Source organism: Trachypithecus francoisi, unplaced genomic scaffold (assembly GCF_009764315.1).
Source record: "Trachypithecus francoisi isolate TF-2019V2 unplaced genomic scaffold, Tfra_2.0 Lachesis_group2, whole genome shotgun sequence".
Taxonomy (NCBI): Eukaryota; Metazoa; Chordata; class Mammalia; order Primates; family Cercopithecidae; genus Trachypithecus; species Trachypithecus francoisi.
Genome location: NW_022681465.1, coordinates 5031598 through 5050766, shown reverse-complemented (window position 1 = coordinate 5050766; position 19169 = coordinate 5031598). Strand labels below are relative to the sequence as shown.

The window sequence follows — 19169 nt, the reverse complement described above, 5'->3', positions numbered from 1 at the left end:
GGCGGGTCTTTCCCATGGTGTTCTCATGATAGTAAATAAGTCTCATGAGATCTGACAGTTTTATACACGAGAGTTCCCCTATACAAGCTCCCTCTTGCCTGCTGCCGTGTAAGATATGACTTTGCTTTTCCTTTGCCTTCCACCATGATTGTGAGGCCTCCCCAGTCATGTAGAACTGTGAGTCCGTAAACCTCTTTCCTTTATAAATTATCCAGCCTCAAGTATGTCTTTGTTAGCAGCCTGAGAAAATACAATGTATGAAACGAAAATAAAATCTCGGAACTTCACACTCACTATACCAAAAGGAAAAGTTAAGCTCGAGAACTGGGTCGTGCAAAAACCACCTCCCATTTTGTTTCTAGAGAGCTGCGAAGATGGAAAGCCACGTGTCTCCACAGGCGGCCTCCCTCACAAATTACTCACCAGGAAATTCTCTGTGGGCCTCCAAATCTTTACCCCAAAACAGAGCTCTGTTGAATTAATTATCTTCACAGATACAGGACAAAGACAAGACTAAAACTCACCTCTCCACCCACCCCAGACAAATACATATTTGCCTGCTTCCTCGACTCTGTTTTCTTTATCCTCACAAATCCTCAATCTCCACTCACAGGTAAAATGTGGATTCAGTGAGTGTTGACTGAAGCTTCAAAAGAATGTACCTGCTGGCCTCATTTGTCTACTCTCCCCTCTTTTCTTCTTTCCTGCTTCCCTTGCTTCTCTTTCCTTTGTTTTTGTTTTTTCTTGTTTTTGCTTTTGTTTTTGTTTTTGTTTTTTTTTTTGAGACCAACTCTCCTTCTGTTGCCCAGGCTGGATTGCAGTGGCACGATCTTGGCTCACTGCAACCTCCATCTCTGCGTTCAAGCGATTCTCCTGCCTCAGCCTCCCGAGTAACCGGGACTACAGGCACCTGCCACCGTGCTCAGCTATTTTTTGTATTTTTAGTAATGACAGGGTTTCACCATATTGGCCAGGATGGTCTCGATCTCTTGACCTCGTGATCCCCCCTCCTCAGCTTCCTAAAGTGCTGGGATTACAGGTGTAAGCCACCAGGCCTGGCCTCTTTCCTCTTTAAATATTGAAGTCATCAAAGTCCTCTTTGGAAAGAGCAGGGGTCACTGGTGCCCCTGTGATTTTTGTCCTACCCTCTCCCAGAGCACATCCTCAACTTTGGAAAAGTAAACCTCAACATTCATTGAGATTTGCCTCAGTGATTTGCTTTGGCTTACAGAGTCCCACATTGCCACTGAACAACCAGGTGACCCTGGACAGAACATTTTATTGCTTTGGACCATGGTTCAGCTGTGTAATTTGTAGGAACCTACTCTATCTCAACATAGCCTTTCTTTTTTTTTTTTTTTCAGTACAAAGGAAAAAGCTATATTTGAAATACAGGGGAAAATAATGTCAAATATCAATGGAAATTAATTTAATGGTGCTTTTGAGACAAATAAAATGTAACCAGAACATACAGGTTATTTTGAAAGAGCATCACAACTACATTACCTAGGAAAAAATAGCACCTGACTACAAACAAAGCAGGATGCCTGGAGAACCACCTCCTGTTTCATGCAGGCAGTAGCTCAAGGGCAACGTCAAAAAGACTGTTGGTCTTTTAAGAAATAGGTATAATTTTGCAGGTGACCACCTGAAGAATCCATTTTAATCAATGACAGAAGAAAAGTCATGATTATCTGCAGCATAACATTCAAGTAAATTACCTGATGTCTTTGACAATTAGAATTTCCATGCCATATCTCATTATACTCATTTTCTTTCAAGAAACTGAAAGCATTGCTATTACATTACGTATTATGGATTAAACCAACTGTATCACTGGATCACTGGCAGAATTCAATGAATTAGAAGTATTCAATGATCAATCTCATGCCCTTTGAGGAACTGAAAAAAAAGCATATTAGCAATGTACCCAGAATGAATGGTGGCTAGGGGCTATTCTCAATAAGTTTATCTTCTGTTCATTTCTTCAGCTGGCACTGCAATAATTTAACCTGAAAACATGTGTTAGCATTGTTGTAAACATTTTAAAACCTTTCTGCCTGTAGTCACATTTGAATATGTATAAGATGTGATGTATTTTCTTTGGTATTTAAACATAATAGAACAATGGTATTTAGGCATGTTCAAATACTGTACTAGATCAATGCCTAAATATCATTTCATATTCACTAATGCCACTAAAAAACTCAGATACAAAAAAAGCAAAAATACTTATAGTGATAATTTGGGTCCAGGATCTTTCTATCTTCATCAATAGTCTTTTACATTTAAAAAATGCAATTACAAGTAAAATCGAAAGAATTAAAATATTATTATGGAGTATTATGATAATTTTTTAAAGTTTTCATAATGAAATTGTCATTCTTTACCATTTAGTAATAAACTTGTTATCCTGTATATTTCTTTTTTTTCCAACTTTTATTTTAGGTTCAGGGGTACATGTGCAGATTTGTTACATGGGGAGATTACATGTCACTAAAGTTTGGCGCTCAAATAACTTCATCACCCGTGCAGCGAGCATAATACGGGATAGTTTTTCAACGCTTGTCCCCTCCCACCATCCCCCATCAAGTAGTCCCCGGGGCTTATGGTTCCCATCTTTGTGTCCACGTGTACTCAGTGTTTAGCTTCTGCTTATAAGTAACAACATGTAGTATTTGGTTTACTGTTCCTGCATTAGTTTGCCTAGGATAATGAATGGCCTCCAACTGCGTCCACATTGCTGCAACATCTTGTATACTTCTTCTTTTCTCTACTATAGCTCTCTCTCTTCTCACAGGGGCAACAATAGGTGAAAATGATGTGCTCCAGGGTCTTCAAACTGATGTTCTGTGACTTTCATAGCACTGTTTAATGTTGTTCCTTTCCATGATAAATGGTCATCAATGGCTTAATGTTTCCCCTCAATAGACTGAATCTGTCATCACCTATTGTCTGATTTCTGTGTCTATGAATTCCAGGTATCTCATCAATTTTATTTTCACAAAAGTGAGAAAAGGATTCCTCTTCACATTATCAATATAAAATAAACACAGTGTTTGATAGGAGCATGGGTATGCATATGTATATGAGAAATACATGTTTTAAAAATACCTATGCAAGAGGAGTAAAGATGCATGGGTTGAAAGACTAGCATCTGAATACGATGCTGTACCTACAGTTAGCTTCTTACCATGTCATGCCCACAAATAGTGCCTTCTGCTGCTGGCATAAATTTAGTCTCACATTTCCTTCCAATACGATGGCACCACAGGGCTTTACAGATGTCCTAAAGAAATTTTTTAAAAGGTCATTAGGATTACATCATATTGTCCATTCTTCTATAATAAAAAGATCACTGAGAGATTTAAGGTGAAAACAACAGATATAATTTACAAGCAAATGCCTACTTAGCAATATGATAGCATATAATAGAGTGAGGAGTAAGGAGACTCATGTTCTAGACTTGGTTCAAATTAATTCCATGTCTTATACTTTATTTGTTTTATTTATATATTATCTATTTAACAAAATTATATTTTCTAAATTAAAATGTAAAATATGCTTAATTCAGACACTGCAGAAAACTATGAAAAGTTAAAAAACCTAAACTTAATATTTCATAATATATCCTTCTCAACCCCACCTTCCATGAATCTCTCCAAGTCTGAATTCTTATTTTTAAATTAAGAATGTTTAGGATGCTTTTTGGCTTGTCCATCCATCCATCTGTCCATCTATTCATCCATCCATCCATCCATCCATCCATCCAACCATTTAACCATGTATCCACCATCCCCAAATCTGTGATTAAAGCTTAAAATATGTGAGGCATCTTGCCAGGCAAGAGGTTCCATTGTGAATATGACCCTCTTTGCTCCTTGGTTTTCATAGGGTAAAGAAGGAATTTGCTGTAAATCACCAATTAGCGCATACAGAAAGAGATGCCCCAGTGATAAAGATTTATAAACTATAAAAGACTCTCCAAGTGCAAGGAATTGTTTTTACTGAGTTCAAAGGAGTGTCTCAATGAAGGGCAAACAGTAGGACTTGTGAAATGATGGAACCTTCTGGAATGCTGGTGGTAGACTCAACTGGACATGTTGAAAACATTTCTTAAACTGTCTGCACAACTGTTCAGAATATTTAAACAAGTGCTACATTATTCCCCAATAAATGAAATGGCTGCATCTACTGGGTGATTCATGTTATGAGGAAAATGCAGGCAGTGAAGCACATCAACGTAGTGCAGCTGGGAAGATGGCATTTTGCTGCATGGTGATCTCACTCCATATTTCAACTATGTGAAAAGAAGGTTTTCTGCATTGTGTGAGTCATCTCATGAAGGGTTTTAACACTAGCTCTTAAATCTCCTGCATGTATTTCATTATATACTTAGAAGTTAAGGTACTCATTAAAGACACAGCTTCATATTTTCCCTGGCTGTATCTCCTTCACTAATAAACCAGATTTTGGAGCCTGAAATATTAACAAGTAAACGTTCAGTGTTTTAATTCAGATATCAATTGCTTTCATATTACGCTATGGTTTAAAATCTCATATGGTTACAATCACTGTATAATTAAATGTCATGATCTTTTGTATCCCCTGGGATCCTCTCCCTTGTGGTAAGTATGTTGTGTTGATGGCCAGGGCTTTGCCTGGCTGAGGTCTTTGTCAGCAGGGAATAGACAGTGATGCTCCTATGGCTGCTCCCATGAAGACTGCTGCTGAGCACCCTGGTTTGCTCTCCTTCAGACAGGCTTTAATTATATTCATTATTGTATGGTGTCAGGGGCCTCTGTTCTTGGCCAGAATGGTGTTTAGAGATAAAAAGTGTATGCAGAACCCAAGGAACCCATGAATTTAAGGGCCCTGAATGTAATTCTCCAAACAGACAACTGGACAGTTCTATTTGCTTGCAAGAATGACAACTTAATAGAATGCCAGGATAAAAATAAACTCCCTTAAAACCACAGCCTGTGCACACTGGCTCTACGTCTGGGTGGCAGTATGATAGGTCAGAACCGGAGCTAGGGAGGGGTGGGGCAGCCCCTGGGTGGCTCACAGAGACCTCCTGGACTGATGGGACATAGAGACCTCCTGCTTCAGGAGGCTGAGCACGCATACCTAAGGAACGAATGAATGAGTGTGAAAACAGATTCCTTCATACTGAATGAATGAATGAATGAATGTGAAAGCAGAAGCTGCTCATGTGGTTGGGTGATCTGGGAGATGGCCACAAAGGTCCAGTAGAGTTTGGGATTCCTAGGTAGATAAGCAGATCCAGTGTGGATTTTGCAGGCAGATCTGGGCAGGCAGGACCCCTGAGTCCTCAGTGTGCACATGAGGTTAACAAGAGCGAATTGTCGACTTGTCCTGGGGGCCAAATGCAGTGGTTATAGGTAATGTGTTCGGCTCAGGGCCTGGCGCCCAAAGTAAAGGCACGAAGGCACTTCACATTTCCTTTCTCACTTTAAGGGCTCAAGGAGACAATGGCACAGGTCTCCATCTGCGTTCAGGGCTCTGCCGTGCGACTGCTGTGACCTTAGGGAGCTAGGGTCCTCATTCACAGGGCTGTTGCTAAGACTACTCAAGATAATACAAGGTAAATTGTGTTTTAAAATGTTAATTTTTTTTACTATGTTCCGTATCATTATCTGGTACAGTGCTTGCTACTCGTCTTTCAATAAATGCTTTCTGGGCACATTGAATATGTACTCATTTGCTCCTGTGAAAACCAGTGACAGAGGACCAGGAAAGCTTTACGTACAATAACATTAGCAAGAATCAGGAAACTGTGATCATAAAAAGCCAAAGATGACTTAAGATGACCATGATTCAGACTACCATTCAGAGTAATTTCAGAATATTCTTATGTTGTAGTTTTGGGGGAGCATTTTACAGAATAAATACTGACGAAGATATTGTTAAAGGGATGGGCTTTCAATTTTTTAAAGTATAAAGCCTTCAAATATAGGATGCCAGCGACAGCTCACTGCCAAATCATGTGGCTCTCTAATTCAGTCTGTGACTTGGCTCATGCCATCTCTGTTTCTCAGCCTCATTTTGGAACCTGCTCAATCCCCAACTCCAGTCCTCAAGGCTGGAATAAATCACAAAGTTAGAAGAAACTTGAAAATCACATAACCTATGGTATTGTCTTTCGACATTTAAAACATCATTTGGGACCTTGATATCCTATAGATGTACTTGCCTGCCATTTAATAAACATGACACTCTGTCCCAGACAAACAAATGAAAACTATAGTGTCTGAAAGAGTTGTGATGACAAAATAAAAATAGTGTACATTCTCACTCACATATGGAAGTGAAAAAATGGATTTCATAGTGGTGGAATGATGGTTACCAGAGACTGAGAAGTGTAGTGGAGGGGGATGGGAGGAATAAAGAGGAATTGGTTAGTAGGTTCAAAAATACAGTTAGATAAAAGGAATAACACCTAATGTTTAGTAGGACCATAGGCTGACGATAGTTAACAACGATTTATTGTATATTTCAAAATAACTAGAAGAGTGTGATGTTCCTTACACAAAGAAATGATGAACATTTAAGGTAAGAATATTCCAGTTTCTTCACTTTGAACATTATACATTATATGCCTGTATTGACATGGGAGGGGGCAGGGAGGTGCTGAGTAGAGAAGGCAGGGTCCCTGGAGAGGACTCCACCCTCAGACCTGTGCCCACAGACCTAAGTGAGAACAGACACTCCTGTTTTCATGCCCAAATGTGACATTTTCCAAGACTACTCTGGCCTGCCATGCCCCTGATCCTGTGCCCACAGAAACCTGAGATCTTAATGGGCACACACAGTGGCTGAACATGGTCAAGAGAAGCAGAGGAACAGACCAGCAGACACCAGCAGACTGGCAGACCAGTGACGGCGGAAAGATGAATGACGCAGCAAAGGAAGAGAGGAGGGATGTCTGGATGCTAAGGGGAATTCAGCTGGAGGTAGCCAGAGAAGGGTCTGGCCACTGGGCAGCCTGACTCCTGGGGAAGACCATCTTCCCCACTGCATCCTACTCTTCCGGTCCCCCATCCATCTTGCCGAGAGCCACCTCCGTCACTCAAGAAAACCTCACACTCATCTTCGAGGCCACGGGGGTGACCCAATTTTTCCAGTATACTGGGAAAGAGCTTGGGATACATAGAACTGTCACACTGGCCCTCTGCCCTTGGAATAAGGCAGAGGGTTTATTGAGCTGGTTAACACAAGTCGTCCATAGATGGCGAAGCTGAAGGAGTGCACTGTAACACACGCCCATTTGGGCTTTGGGAGTTCTGGGAGTTGCAGACACCCACTCCTAGAGGTGGCCGTGGGGCTGGAGCCCAAGAGTGCTCCCCATAGTCTCTGTACCTGCCTGTCTGCATGCTCCCCCTAGGGGTTTGAGCAGAGGGGTGACAGAGGAGCGAGCCACACCCCTGTCACATGTCCTGCAAGGAGGAAAAGGGAACTCTTCTGTTTTAGTATCAATGTATTACAAGTACCCCATAAATATGTGCAATTATTATGTATCCATAAACATTAAATAGAAAAAGTTAAAAAAAAAAGTAAACTACACATGAACAGCCAAAAACCAATTGTTCCCTCCAACTTTATCACTTTGACTTAACTGCTAACTTCATGGTACGTAACATATCATGATTTTATTAAAGCACTTTAATAAAAGTTGTAGGTCATTATATCCCTAATGAAACTTCAGAGTCTTCTTGGAACAAAGATCCTATTAAATCATGGTTCTAGAGTCCAGGCAGTTGGAATGTAAGAGTTGCTGGGTGTTGGGGGAACTCCCAGTTTAACAATAGTACCTAGGATGCTGAGGTGATCAAATTTCAAAGCAATTCCGGTGACTTATGTTTCAGATTGCAGGGTCAGGCCACCGAAGCAACACTGACAAAGCATGATAGGTATGTGATGAAGACAACATATTTTTAATAACAAATACCTAACTTGGGCAGAAAAGAGCCAAACCCTATGCAGCGTGTTTACTCTTGCTTTATCTTTGCAGCTAAGGTACACTACCTTTAACGAAGCCTCTGTCTTTTCATTCTAGTCCATAATTTAAGAGTTATGTTCACAAAGACCAATTTCAGTAATACAAACTTGGTTAAGGTTTATCATCACAACATAACACCCCAGGTAAAACCAACATTTTCAGATGGCTGGGCTGAAACTGTATTGTGGTGCTTCAATATTGTGAATGGCACACCACCAGATTCACTTCCTCAAATTGTCTGTACTACACTCTTCAACTCGAGATGGATTACGGACTTAAACCTAAGACCTGAAACTATAAAAATTCTAGAAGATAACATTGGACAAACCCTTCAGGCATTGGCTAGGAAAGAATTTCATGACCAAGAAGCCAAAAGCAAATGCAATAAAAACAAAGATAAATAGTTGGGACCTAATTAAACTAAAGAGCTTTCGCGTGGCAAAAGGAACAGTCAGCAGAGTAAACAGACAACCCACAGAGTGAGAGAAAATCTTCACAATCTATACATCTGACAAAGGACTAATATCCAGAATCTACAATGAACTCAAACAAATCAGTAAGAAAAAAATAAACAATCCCATTAAAAAATGGGCTAAGGACATAAACAGACAGTTCTCAAAAGAAGATATACAAATGGCCGAAACGTGAAAATCTACTCAACATCACTAATGATCAGGGAAATGCAAATAAAAACCACAACACAATACCACCTTACTCCTGCAAGAATGGCCATAACCAAAAAATCAAAAAACAGTAGATGTTTGTGTGGATGCGGTGAACAAAAGACATAGCCATTCTAAATGTATGTGCACCTAATTATGAAACTTCAAAATATATAAAACAGAAACTAATAGCACTAACACGAGCAATAGAAACATACGTAATCCTTGCTGGAGATTTTAACACTCATCTTTGTGAAACTGGTGGAACAAGTAGGAAATACGATGGATGATGCAGAGGGTGTAAGAAATATTATTTAAAAAATAGTTATTTCTTGAATATTCTACCCAACCACTGCAGAATTTATATTCAAGTCTCCACAGAATGTTCACCAACATAGATCATACACTAAGCTATGAAATACGTGGCAATACATTTCAAAAGTATATGCGGAGTATATTCTCTGAACAAAATTATGAAATTAGAAATCAAAACTAACAACTTATCTGGAGAATTATTTGGCAATTAAATGATATTTAGTAGATTTCTAAGTAATAGGTTGGTTAATGAAGAAGTTACTAGTTAAATTAGAAGATACGCTTAATAATATTAAAAACCCAATATGTAAACATTTTCAGAATACAGCTAATGTATTCTTAGAAAGACACGAATAGCTTTACATACATTAACTGGTTATATTAGGAAAGTAAGAAAAGGTTGAAAGTCAGTGAATCAAGCTGCTACTTCAAAGAGCACGAAAAAGACACGCATACTCAGCCTTGGAATATAATAAAGACAAAACAGAACTTAGTGAAATAGAAAAGAATCCAACAAACAAATTTTAAAAATTAACATTAAGCCCAATATTGATGTTTTTGAAAGGAGTAATATGATAAACTCCTAACTAGACTGATAAGAAAAAAAAGATTTTAAAATACATATTATCATTATGAGGAATGAAAGAGGATATATCATTATAGATCTTACAGTAATTAAAGGAATTCATAGTCATTTGTTGAAAAAATATCTCCTTTAGTGTCACTTTTAATGATTTCTTTACTTTTTCCAATGAATTTGATCAGTCTAGCTAGGAGGGTCTTCGGAATAACGCTTTATCTGTTAGTGTAGTTGAATCAGGAATTACAAAAACCTTTTCATACACAGAACTCACTGGTGAATTCTAATCAACATTTAAGGAAGAAACAACACCAACCTTTTTCAAACTCTTCAAGAAAACAGAAGAGGAGGGGATACTGTCAACTGATTTTATTAGGTCAGCACAACTCTGATAATCAATTCTTGAAAAGAAATTATGAGAAAGAAATTTCCCAATAATATCAATCAAGAACACAAATGTAAAAATCATGAGCAAATATTAGCAAATCAACTCAGGAGATTATAGAAATGAACAATAGATCACGACCTAGTGAGGTTATCCCAGGAATGCAGATTGACTTAACATTCAAAGTCCAATGGAAAAAACTAAAGACCAATCAATGTAATTCACCACAGTAACAGAACAAAGGAGGAAACAATGTAACTATATCAATAGATGTAGAAAAAAATTTGACAAAATTCAACACAATTGTGTGATAAATTCTCTGAACAAATTGAGATTGGAGATGAACTTCCTCAGTTTGATAAGGGGTATCTGTATGAAAACCAACAGCTAACATCATACTTATTCGTGGCGAAATATTATACAATTTACTTTTAATATTAATATATGGAGCAAGGTAATTATAACATTCAAGAGCAGGCAACATTTAGCAATTATGATAGAAATGAGAATAACTGTTACTTACTGGAGTCGGGGAGGGGTTGAAAGAGGGGGCACAGGGAAGATTCTGGTTTTATGTAAATAAAACGTGTCTTGATTAAAATGCCAGTAACATGGGAGAATACATTTGTTAAAATTCAGATTGTGCATGTAAAATGAATGTGTTTCTCTGCATGTAAATATTTCCTCAATAATAAAAATGCACCTTGCATTTAACTTTTCATCGCCTATGTTTTCCAAATGACACCAGGGCACCATGAATGACACAGTCCGTGGTCACAAAGTTAACTACCACGGAAACCAGAAGCACGATCTAGAGGATCCTACCTCTGAAAAAAAAAAAAAACCCATTAGTTTTATGTCCATTCTCCTTAACAAACAGAAGAGTAACACTCAAAAAAAAATTTCTTAGGGAATTCACATCTTCTGCCCACAAGAAACGGCACTACTGAGAATGGCTGCTGCTGCTGACGGATTTACAGCTCTTGTTCCAGTCTGGGACTCCCCAGCCGAGGAGATAAGGACCCAGTTCTGGCACAGAGCTGGAATTGATCTCTGGGGGAGCCCTGCTTGACTTTAGAAGAAAGAAGATTATCACGTTAGATTTAAGTTGGGAGTATTCCCAATGCATTTTGAAATCTGTGGAAATTTCTGGAGGACTGTATTTTTCTCTAATTTCTTCTTGATTTTATTATAAACTAGAATAAAAGAAACCTTAAAAATAGTTACTTTTATTTAATTTTTGGGTAGCTTTTCCTGTGTTTGATAGAGCAGGTTCCTAAATCTCAATTTTCTCTTTCTAGCAAGAGCATATGTCTCTGTGTTACATGAGGAATTTCTGTTAGTAAATCACTCTGCTAAAGTTCCTGGGGTTGACGGAGTAGATACTACCTTCTATAAGAGACAACTCTATAAATACCTTGTTTGAGGGAAATTTATTAATCAGTAGCCCTAGGTAGGCTGCTGCTTTATAATAAAATATGCCTATATTGGGAGAGAGGAGGGGGACTTTGTTTTTTTAAAACCATTTAAAAAAATGCAGAGTATTAATTTGCCAACTTACACTGACTAAATGTTATTGCTGAACTCCCACATGATAAATCAGAAAGAAAGATCCAACTTAACAGGCCAAGTCGGCTCTCAAATGAAAATTGATACCCACAACAGTATCTCCCGTCATCTTCTTTGCCAGTGAAACATGTGTTCCCTGTTATACAGGACCAGCCTTAACATACAGGATTTGACATTTGGTAGGTACCCAATAAATGCAGAATACATCAACATCAGTTACACTAAATAAAAGTCTTATGAATCATGTTGCATTGAGCATGTGCCAATAATCACTTGCCTTTTTAAAGTCCAGCATGCAGAGCTTGGCTTTCTCTCCGAACTGCCACTTGCACTGTGTGTTTGCATCATATAACTCTCCTGGCAATTTCTCAGGATACTTATATTCCTTCACAGGCTTTGGTTGATCAGCAAGGCAGATAGCTTGAGCAGTGCTGAAACAAAGAGGACATGAGCTACTAGTAACTGCCCACAGAGTAACCAAAGGACATACAACTAATTATGCCCTTTTCTCCCATGCAATTTTACAACATATATTGTGTATACAAAGAGGAGAACTTTTTGTCTCCTGAGGTACAATATAATGTTTATCTTAATTATACTTAAATACAGAGACTTCAATTTCTGAAATTATTTATTATACATTGTACTTGTTCCAGGAAGATGATTTATACTTATTAAATTTCTTAAACTTATGAGGAAAAGTGCAACTGAATAATTACAGCCAGTTTTCAGTGTGAGAAGCTCTTATGATGGACACCACACCTTTTATGCACGCTTCTTGCCAGAATCAACCAAAAGATGGGCATTACAAAAATAAAGCACAGTTTTTTCAAAGACTGGAATTTTCTTTCTTTCTTTGCTTTTTATTCTTTTTCTCTCTAGGGTAAGGGACACCTGTATATTATCTTCCAGATTCTAGAGGTTCTTCATGGAACACTGGATTTCCACCAGCAATGTTCTATGTTCAGGATGATTTCTGATGACCCCCAAGTCAAGCAGAAAATTAACCTTGCTAAAATTCATTGGTAGATAGCTAAAGACCAACTAATAATTTCTTTTTCCATAAATAGATTATCCTCTTCTCTACCAGGATGTTCTTTGGTATAATTTATGCATTTGGTGAAGAGTATTTAAATATTTTTGTGTTTTCAAATAGCAACTAAATCCCTCCTATAAATTTCAATAGGCCCTTCCCTGAGAAAACCAAGAAACAAAAACCTGTAATCACAATATAATGAGCAATGGCAGATCATCCTCCAAACTTGGCTCTGCATGGTTGTCCACCTTGATTGGAAGATTTCTGGCTCATTTCTAGGACCCCAGTCCCATGTTCCACTGCTTCAGAGCTCAGGACTCTGTGCATATAAAGCAACAAATAGCCCAGATGGGTTCTCTGTGAATTACACCAGAGATTAGGGAAGAAATTACACGAATTCTCTACAATCTCTTCCAATAAATCAGAGCAAAGGGAATACTTTCTAAATTATAAGATGAGGTCAGCATTATCCTAATATCAAAACCAGACAAACATGTCACAAGAAAAGAAAGTTTTTCTTATCTCTCATAAACATAGATAGAAAAATTCTCAACAAAATGTTAGCAAATTGAATCCAACAATGCATGAGAAGAACTATACACTATGACCAAGTGGGATTAATCCTAGGTCTGCAAGGCCTGTTCAATATTCAAAAGTCAATTAATGTAACCTATTACATCAATAGTCTAAAGAAGAAAAAACACATGATCATATCAATAGATGAAGAAAAAATCATTTGATAAAATTTAACACTCATTCATGATAAAAAAAAATTCCAGCAAACTAGGAATAGAGGAGAATTTCCATCTACAAAAAATACACAGTTAGCATTATAATTAATGGCGAGAAACTTAAAGCTTCTCCACTAAAATCAGGAACAAATAAGAATGACTCCTCTCACCACTCCTTTTCGACACTGTAATGGAAGTACTATCTAGTGTAATAAAGCAAGAAAATTACATAAAAGGTATACAGATTGGAAAAGAACAAATAAAACTATCTTTGTTCATAGACGACACGATTGTCTATGTAGAAATTTGAAAGAATCCACCAAGAAATTTCTGGAACTAATAAGTTATGGCAAAGTTGCAGGATAAAAGGCTAATATGCAAAAGTCAATTGCTTTTCTATATGCCAGTGACAACCATGACAACCAAACAGAATTTATTGAAAATTAAAAACATGTCATTTATATTAGCACCCCAAAAATGAAATAGATATAAATCCAGCAAAATATGTACAAAACCTACATGAGAAAAATCTACAAAACTCTGATGAAATAAATCAAAGAAAAACTAAGGAGAGATATTTCAGGTGCACAGATAGGAAGACTCAATCTTGTCAGGAGATTAGTTCTTCCCATTTTAATCTACAGCTTCAGTGCAATGCCAATCAAAATTAAAGGAAGTTATTTTAAGGATATAAACAAACTGATTCTAAAGCTTATATGGAGAGGCAAAACACTTAAAATAACCAGAGCAATACTGAAGGAAGAGAACAAAGACTGACAACACTCAATTTCAAGACTAACTATAAAGTTACAAGGAATGGACAAATAGATCAGTGGAACAGTATAGAAAGGCCAATAATACACCCACATACACGTAGTCAACTAATCTTTGACAAAGGAGCAAAGGCAGTGGAATGGAGAAAAGATAGCCTTTTAAACTGGTCATACTGAAACAACTGGGCATCTACACGCAAAAAAATTAATCTGCCAGGCACAGTGGCTCACACCTGTAATCTTAGCACTTAGGGAGGCCAAGGACAGTGGATCAGTTGAGGTCGGGAGTTCGAGGCCAGCCTGGCCAACATGATGAATTCCCGTCTCTACTAAAAATACAAAAATACTAGCCAGGCATGGTGGTGTGCATCTGTAATCCCAGCTACTCAGGAGGCTGAAGCAAGAGAATCACTTGAATCTGGAAGGCAGAGGTCACAGTGAGCCGAGATCACACCACTGCACTCCAGCCTGGGCAACAGAGTGAGACTCCATTTCAAAAAACAAAATAAGATAAATAAATAAATTTTAAAAATGAATCTAAATGCAGACCTTATACTCCATACAAAAACTAACTCACAATGGATCATAGAGCTAAATATAAAATGCACAACTATAGAACTCCTAGAAAATAACATAGGAGAAAATCTAGGTGACCTTGGATATGACAATGGCTTTTTTGATACATCAAAGGCACAATCAGTGAAAGAAATAATGACAAGCTGTACTTCATTAAAATAAAAAATGTCTGCTCTGTGAAATAAATGTCAAGAAAATGAGAAGACAAGACACAGAGTGGGAGAATATATTTGTAAAAGACATAGCCAATAAAAGACAGTTACACAAAACATATAAATAACACTTACAATCCAAGAATAAGAAAACAATAAAAATAACAATAAGAATAACAAAAAGTGGACAAAAATCTGAACAGACACCTAATCAAAGAACAGATATAGATGGCAAATAAGCATATAAAAAGATCTCAACATCATATGTCATTAAGGAATTGCAAACTCAAACATCAATGAGACACCACTACACACTCTTAGAATAGAGAAAATCCAAAACACTGACAATGTCAAATGCTGATGAGAACATGGAGAAACAGGAACTCTCATTTACCTCCAGTGAGAATGCAAAATGGTCCAGCCACCAAAAGTGTGGGTGCAGAAAGGAAAATAACAATAAGAATAACAAAAAGTGGACTAAAATCTGAACAGACACCTAATCAAAGAACAGATATAGATGGCAAATAAGCATATAAAAAGATCTCAACATCATATGTCATTAGAGAATTGCAAACTCAAACATCAATGAGACACCACTACACACCTCTTAGAATAGGGAAAATCCAAAACACTGACAATGTCAAACGCTGATGAGAACATGGAGAAACAGGAACTCTCATTTACCTCCAGTGAGAATGCAAAATGGTCCAGACCCCAAAAGTGTGGGTGCAGAAAGGAAAATATTTTCAACCATTTTAAAAACAATCAACCACAATAACCACATGGATAAAATGAATGTTGACTTTTTTCCATGCCATATACAAAAATTAAGCGGTCTACATGTGATAAGCAAACAACACAATTTGTAGGAGATCATGTGGAAGAAGACCTTTGTAACTTTGGGACGAGTAGAGGTTTTTGATTTTTGTTTTTTTTTTTCTAGCAGAGTACAAAAGCACCAACCCTAAAGACATATCAATAATTTGGATTCCATTAAAAAAATAACAATTTCTGTTTAGCAAACCACCATTAAAATTGCAAATAAAAAGTCACAGAGTCAGAGAAGATTTTATAATACATATATGCCAGAATGGGACAAAATGTTTACATTCAGAATGTATACAATACTCTCATCAAGAGAGAAGAAAAACAACAGGGTCTCTTTCTTTTACATGCACAAAAGATTTTAGCGCTTTATTAAAAAGATATGTTCAAGTGGCCATTAAATATAAAAATGTATTCAATCTTATTAATACATTGATATGAAATTTCACACTACCAGATACCTAAAATGAAAAATATCAACATGACCAAGTGTTGGGAAGGATTTGAAACCATTTTGAAAATGTCACAAACACTTCTGGGAGTGTAACTTCACACAGTCACTTTGGAAAGCTGATTAGTACTGTCTATCGCACCTGCGCATATATATTTATGGCTCTGAAAATTCCATTCCTATATATACTCAGACACATATATGCAAACCAAGAGAATATTCACAGTGCTGTTCCTTGTAATAGCCAAAAATTGGAAACTCAAATGTCTATTACAAATTGAATGATAAATTTTAGTATATTTATATATTTAGTACGTAAGTTATATGTGACAAACTAAGTAGACTAATGCTATATTTAGATGCAGCAACAAGGATGAATCTCACAACTGCACAATGGTGCATAATTCCTGATTCCAATATACAGTGTTCCATGTCAGGATGGTGGTTGAATACCTTTGGGGAGGACAGGAAGCCCTTGGAGTGGGGAGAAGCAGCTTCTAAAGTCCTTACCACACTGTGTGTCTTGATCTGGGTAGAAGTTACACTACTGTGTTCATTGTGTAAAAATTCATTGAACTGTATGCATTCTTATAATTTTGTACTTTTCTGTATATATTTCGTACCACAACAAAAATAATGTTAATGAATACATTAAGGCAGGTCAAAAGTATCATTACAACATTTCAAAATCCCTTTCCCACTCTAAGTGGTGGACCAAAAAATGTTAAAGAGCTTGAGAGATCTTTTAGTTATATCCCATCATTTTTCAGTTAAGAAGACTGGGGCCCTCAGAAAAGGTTATATTACCCGCCAAGGTTAAGACCTTCCCAGGCCTGGGTGAGCAAGACATGACCTGATTCCTCGGTCCTTCTCTCCTCCGCAGGCAAGTGCCTACCCTCCAGTCTTAGAGTAACACTAGCACTGCAGACACAACAACTGGCCATGACCTAAGATGAGCCTTGTATCACAGAGCAGGGTATGAATCGAAATGTATTATTTCCATTATGTGCAAAAACATGCTTAATGGGCTCTCAGGTCAGATCTCATTTCCTATCAACATAAGTAGTATGGGGTATGGTGCCACTTACACTCCCAGTTCCCTGTGATGTTGGTCACCTTTCTCATGCTTTGATGTGTTCAGATTCATATGGTCAGAGAACTGGCATTTTCACTGATCTGCAGAGCGTGACTAAAATTTTTAAAAAGTAAACTGAAGATGAGTCCCTGTTGTCATGAAATTTTAAATAATGAGCTAAAATTTCCCTAAGTCACAGGCCTTCTGGATGCAGACATGAGTAATGTGATGAGGTCTGTGTCTGTTAATGGAAAATGACAAATGACTTTATTGACTAGGTTGATGAATTCACTCCAAAAAAGTATCAAGCCTTCATAACTCTACTAAGAATAGAGAAAAGTTGTGCTGAAAACTTCAGGCCAATTGAGTTCCCTTATAGTTTTTTTCCACTATCAAATGCTAGACTACTAATAACGAGAACAGATCCATCTTAAAAGGTAGCCATTTATCCTTACTCATTGTTGGGATCATATCCAAAGAGCCACCTAATTGGTGGAGAATATAACAGTATTTTGATTACTTGGAAATCAGAAAGTCAGCAAACAATCAAACAAGACAGTCTCAGATTCATTAAGTCAGTGAAAAGTCAAGATTTAACACACTGTAGAAGTGTCCAATTTGCAACTGGTTTTCAAGTAAAATGAATCTTAATAGTGAACCTGACAACAAGAGACTTTCTTGGAAAATTTCACCATTCAAGAAAACAAATTTGTAAGCACGTAAAACCTTACCTATTTATTTATACTCATGTGGTCAGAAAAAATTAGTCAAGTCCCTGAAAATAATGTTTATTATTGAAATTCTACAGCAGCGTTTTGCTGGATTCACACAAAAACACATCAGCACACTTCAACTTATAGTTCAGCTGTTCCAGTATCATAGAATGAAAATGGCTTTTAATTTCAGTATCTTAATAATCACTCTTACGACTATATTATGTCTTCAAGATGACAATCTATTTTCAATGTCCTCAAAATAATTACTCTCCGAGCATGTAATTTTCTTCTTTCCATGAGTCTGCCTATATTTTTTTGGCAGTTTCAAAACTTCTCTTGGACTTACATTATGCTGGTTCTCACTGCACACCCAAATTATAATCCACTGATTTTTTAAGTTGTCAGAAGATATTTCAAAATAGAAAAAGTGTTACTGTATCTTCCTCATAACCATTAAGATGAAAAAGAGGGTTAAAAAATTCTGAATCTAGAAAATTATAGAAAGGATCTGGAAACTTCAAATTTTCCTCGTTAATGCAAATAAGAGCATGGTGAGCCTAAAGCGAATAATCTTCCTTGTTTCCCAAAGTAGAATTTCTACACACACACAGAGAAAAATGTGAACAGCTGCAAGAAACAGCTAAAAACAATGTTAACAATCCCCAGCTTGACTCTGAGAATACCATGCAGGGAAAAACAAATGCTAATTGTACTCCTACACATCATGTCAGTTGTAGAACAACTTTAACATTGTCTTTTTTGGTAATACAAATTTTTTTAAAAATGATCAAGTGTATATTCCCAGAATATGGGTTTATCTTACCAAGATATACATATCGTCCAAACTATTGCCAGTTATCCCGGGTGGCATAAACTATGAAACACAGTTGTTCCTTAATGTACCTTGACTTCGTCTTTGGAGTAGGAACACCAAAAAAGACCAAGCTAGAGGAACACAGCCCCTGGAGGTTGATGATCAAGATTCTGGCTGGGAAGATGGGAAGCCAGGAACCCTAGAGAATGAGGGAAGAGGCAGCCATGGGGCAACCCAGCCCCAGGTGAGCCCTGGGGCAACAGACCACCAGAAAGTAAGCTGGAGTAAAACCAACAGAAGTACTGGTGTGATCCTACTCAAACAGTGTCCTAGAAATAAGAAGACTTAATCTATGCAACAGAAAAAAAAAAAAAAAAAAGGAGCTGTATTAATTAAATAAATGAATAAAAAAGGAAGAAAGAAAACAAAAGAAAAAGTAGGACAAAAAGAAGCAGGTCAGTGAAAGGAACCAGAGAGGCCAGTTGA

At 37.3% G+C, this 19169-nt stretch overlaps 1 protein-coding gene across 1 annotated transcript in view; it reads right to left on the bottom strand.

The window, feature by feature from the left end:
- The window catches only part of ADAMTS16 (ADAM metallopeptidase with thrombospondin type 1 motif 16), a 186833-nt gene that overhangs the window by 105260 nt on the left and 62404 nt on the right, over positions 1-19169 (bottom strand). The window contains exons 10-11 of the mRNA XM_033178754.1: positions 11812-11965; positions 3194-3289 (exon numbers count right to left, since the gene is read on the bottom strand). Of these exons, the coding sequence (XP_033034645.1) occupies positions 3194-3289; positions 11812-11965 (250 nt within the window). The remainder of the gene's footprint in view (positions 1-3193; positions 3290-11811; positions 11966-19169) is intronic.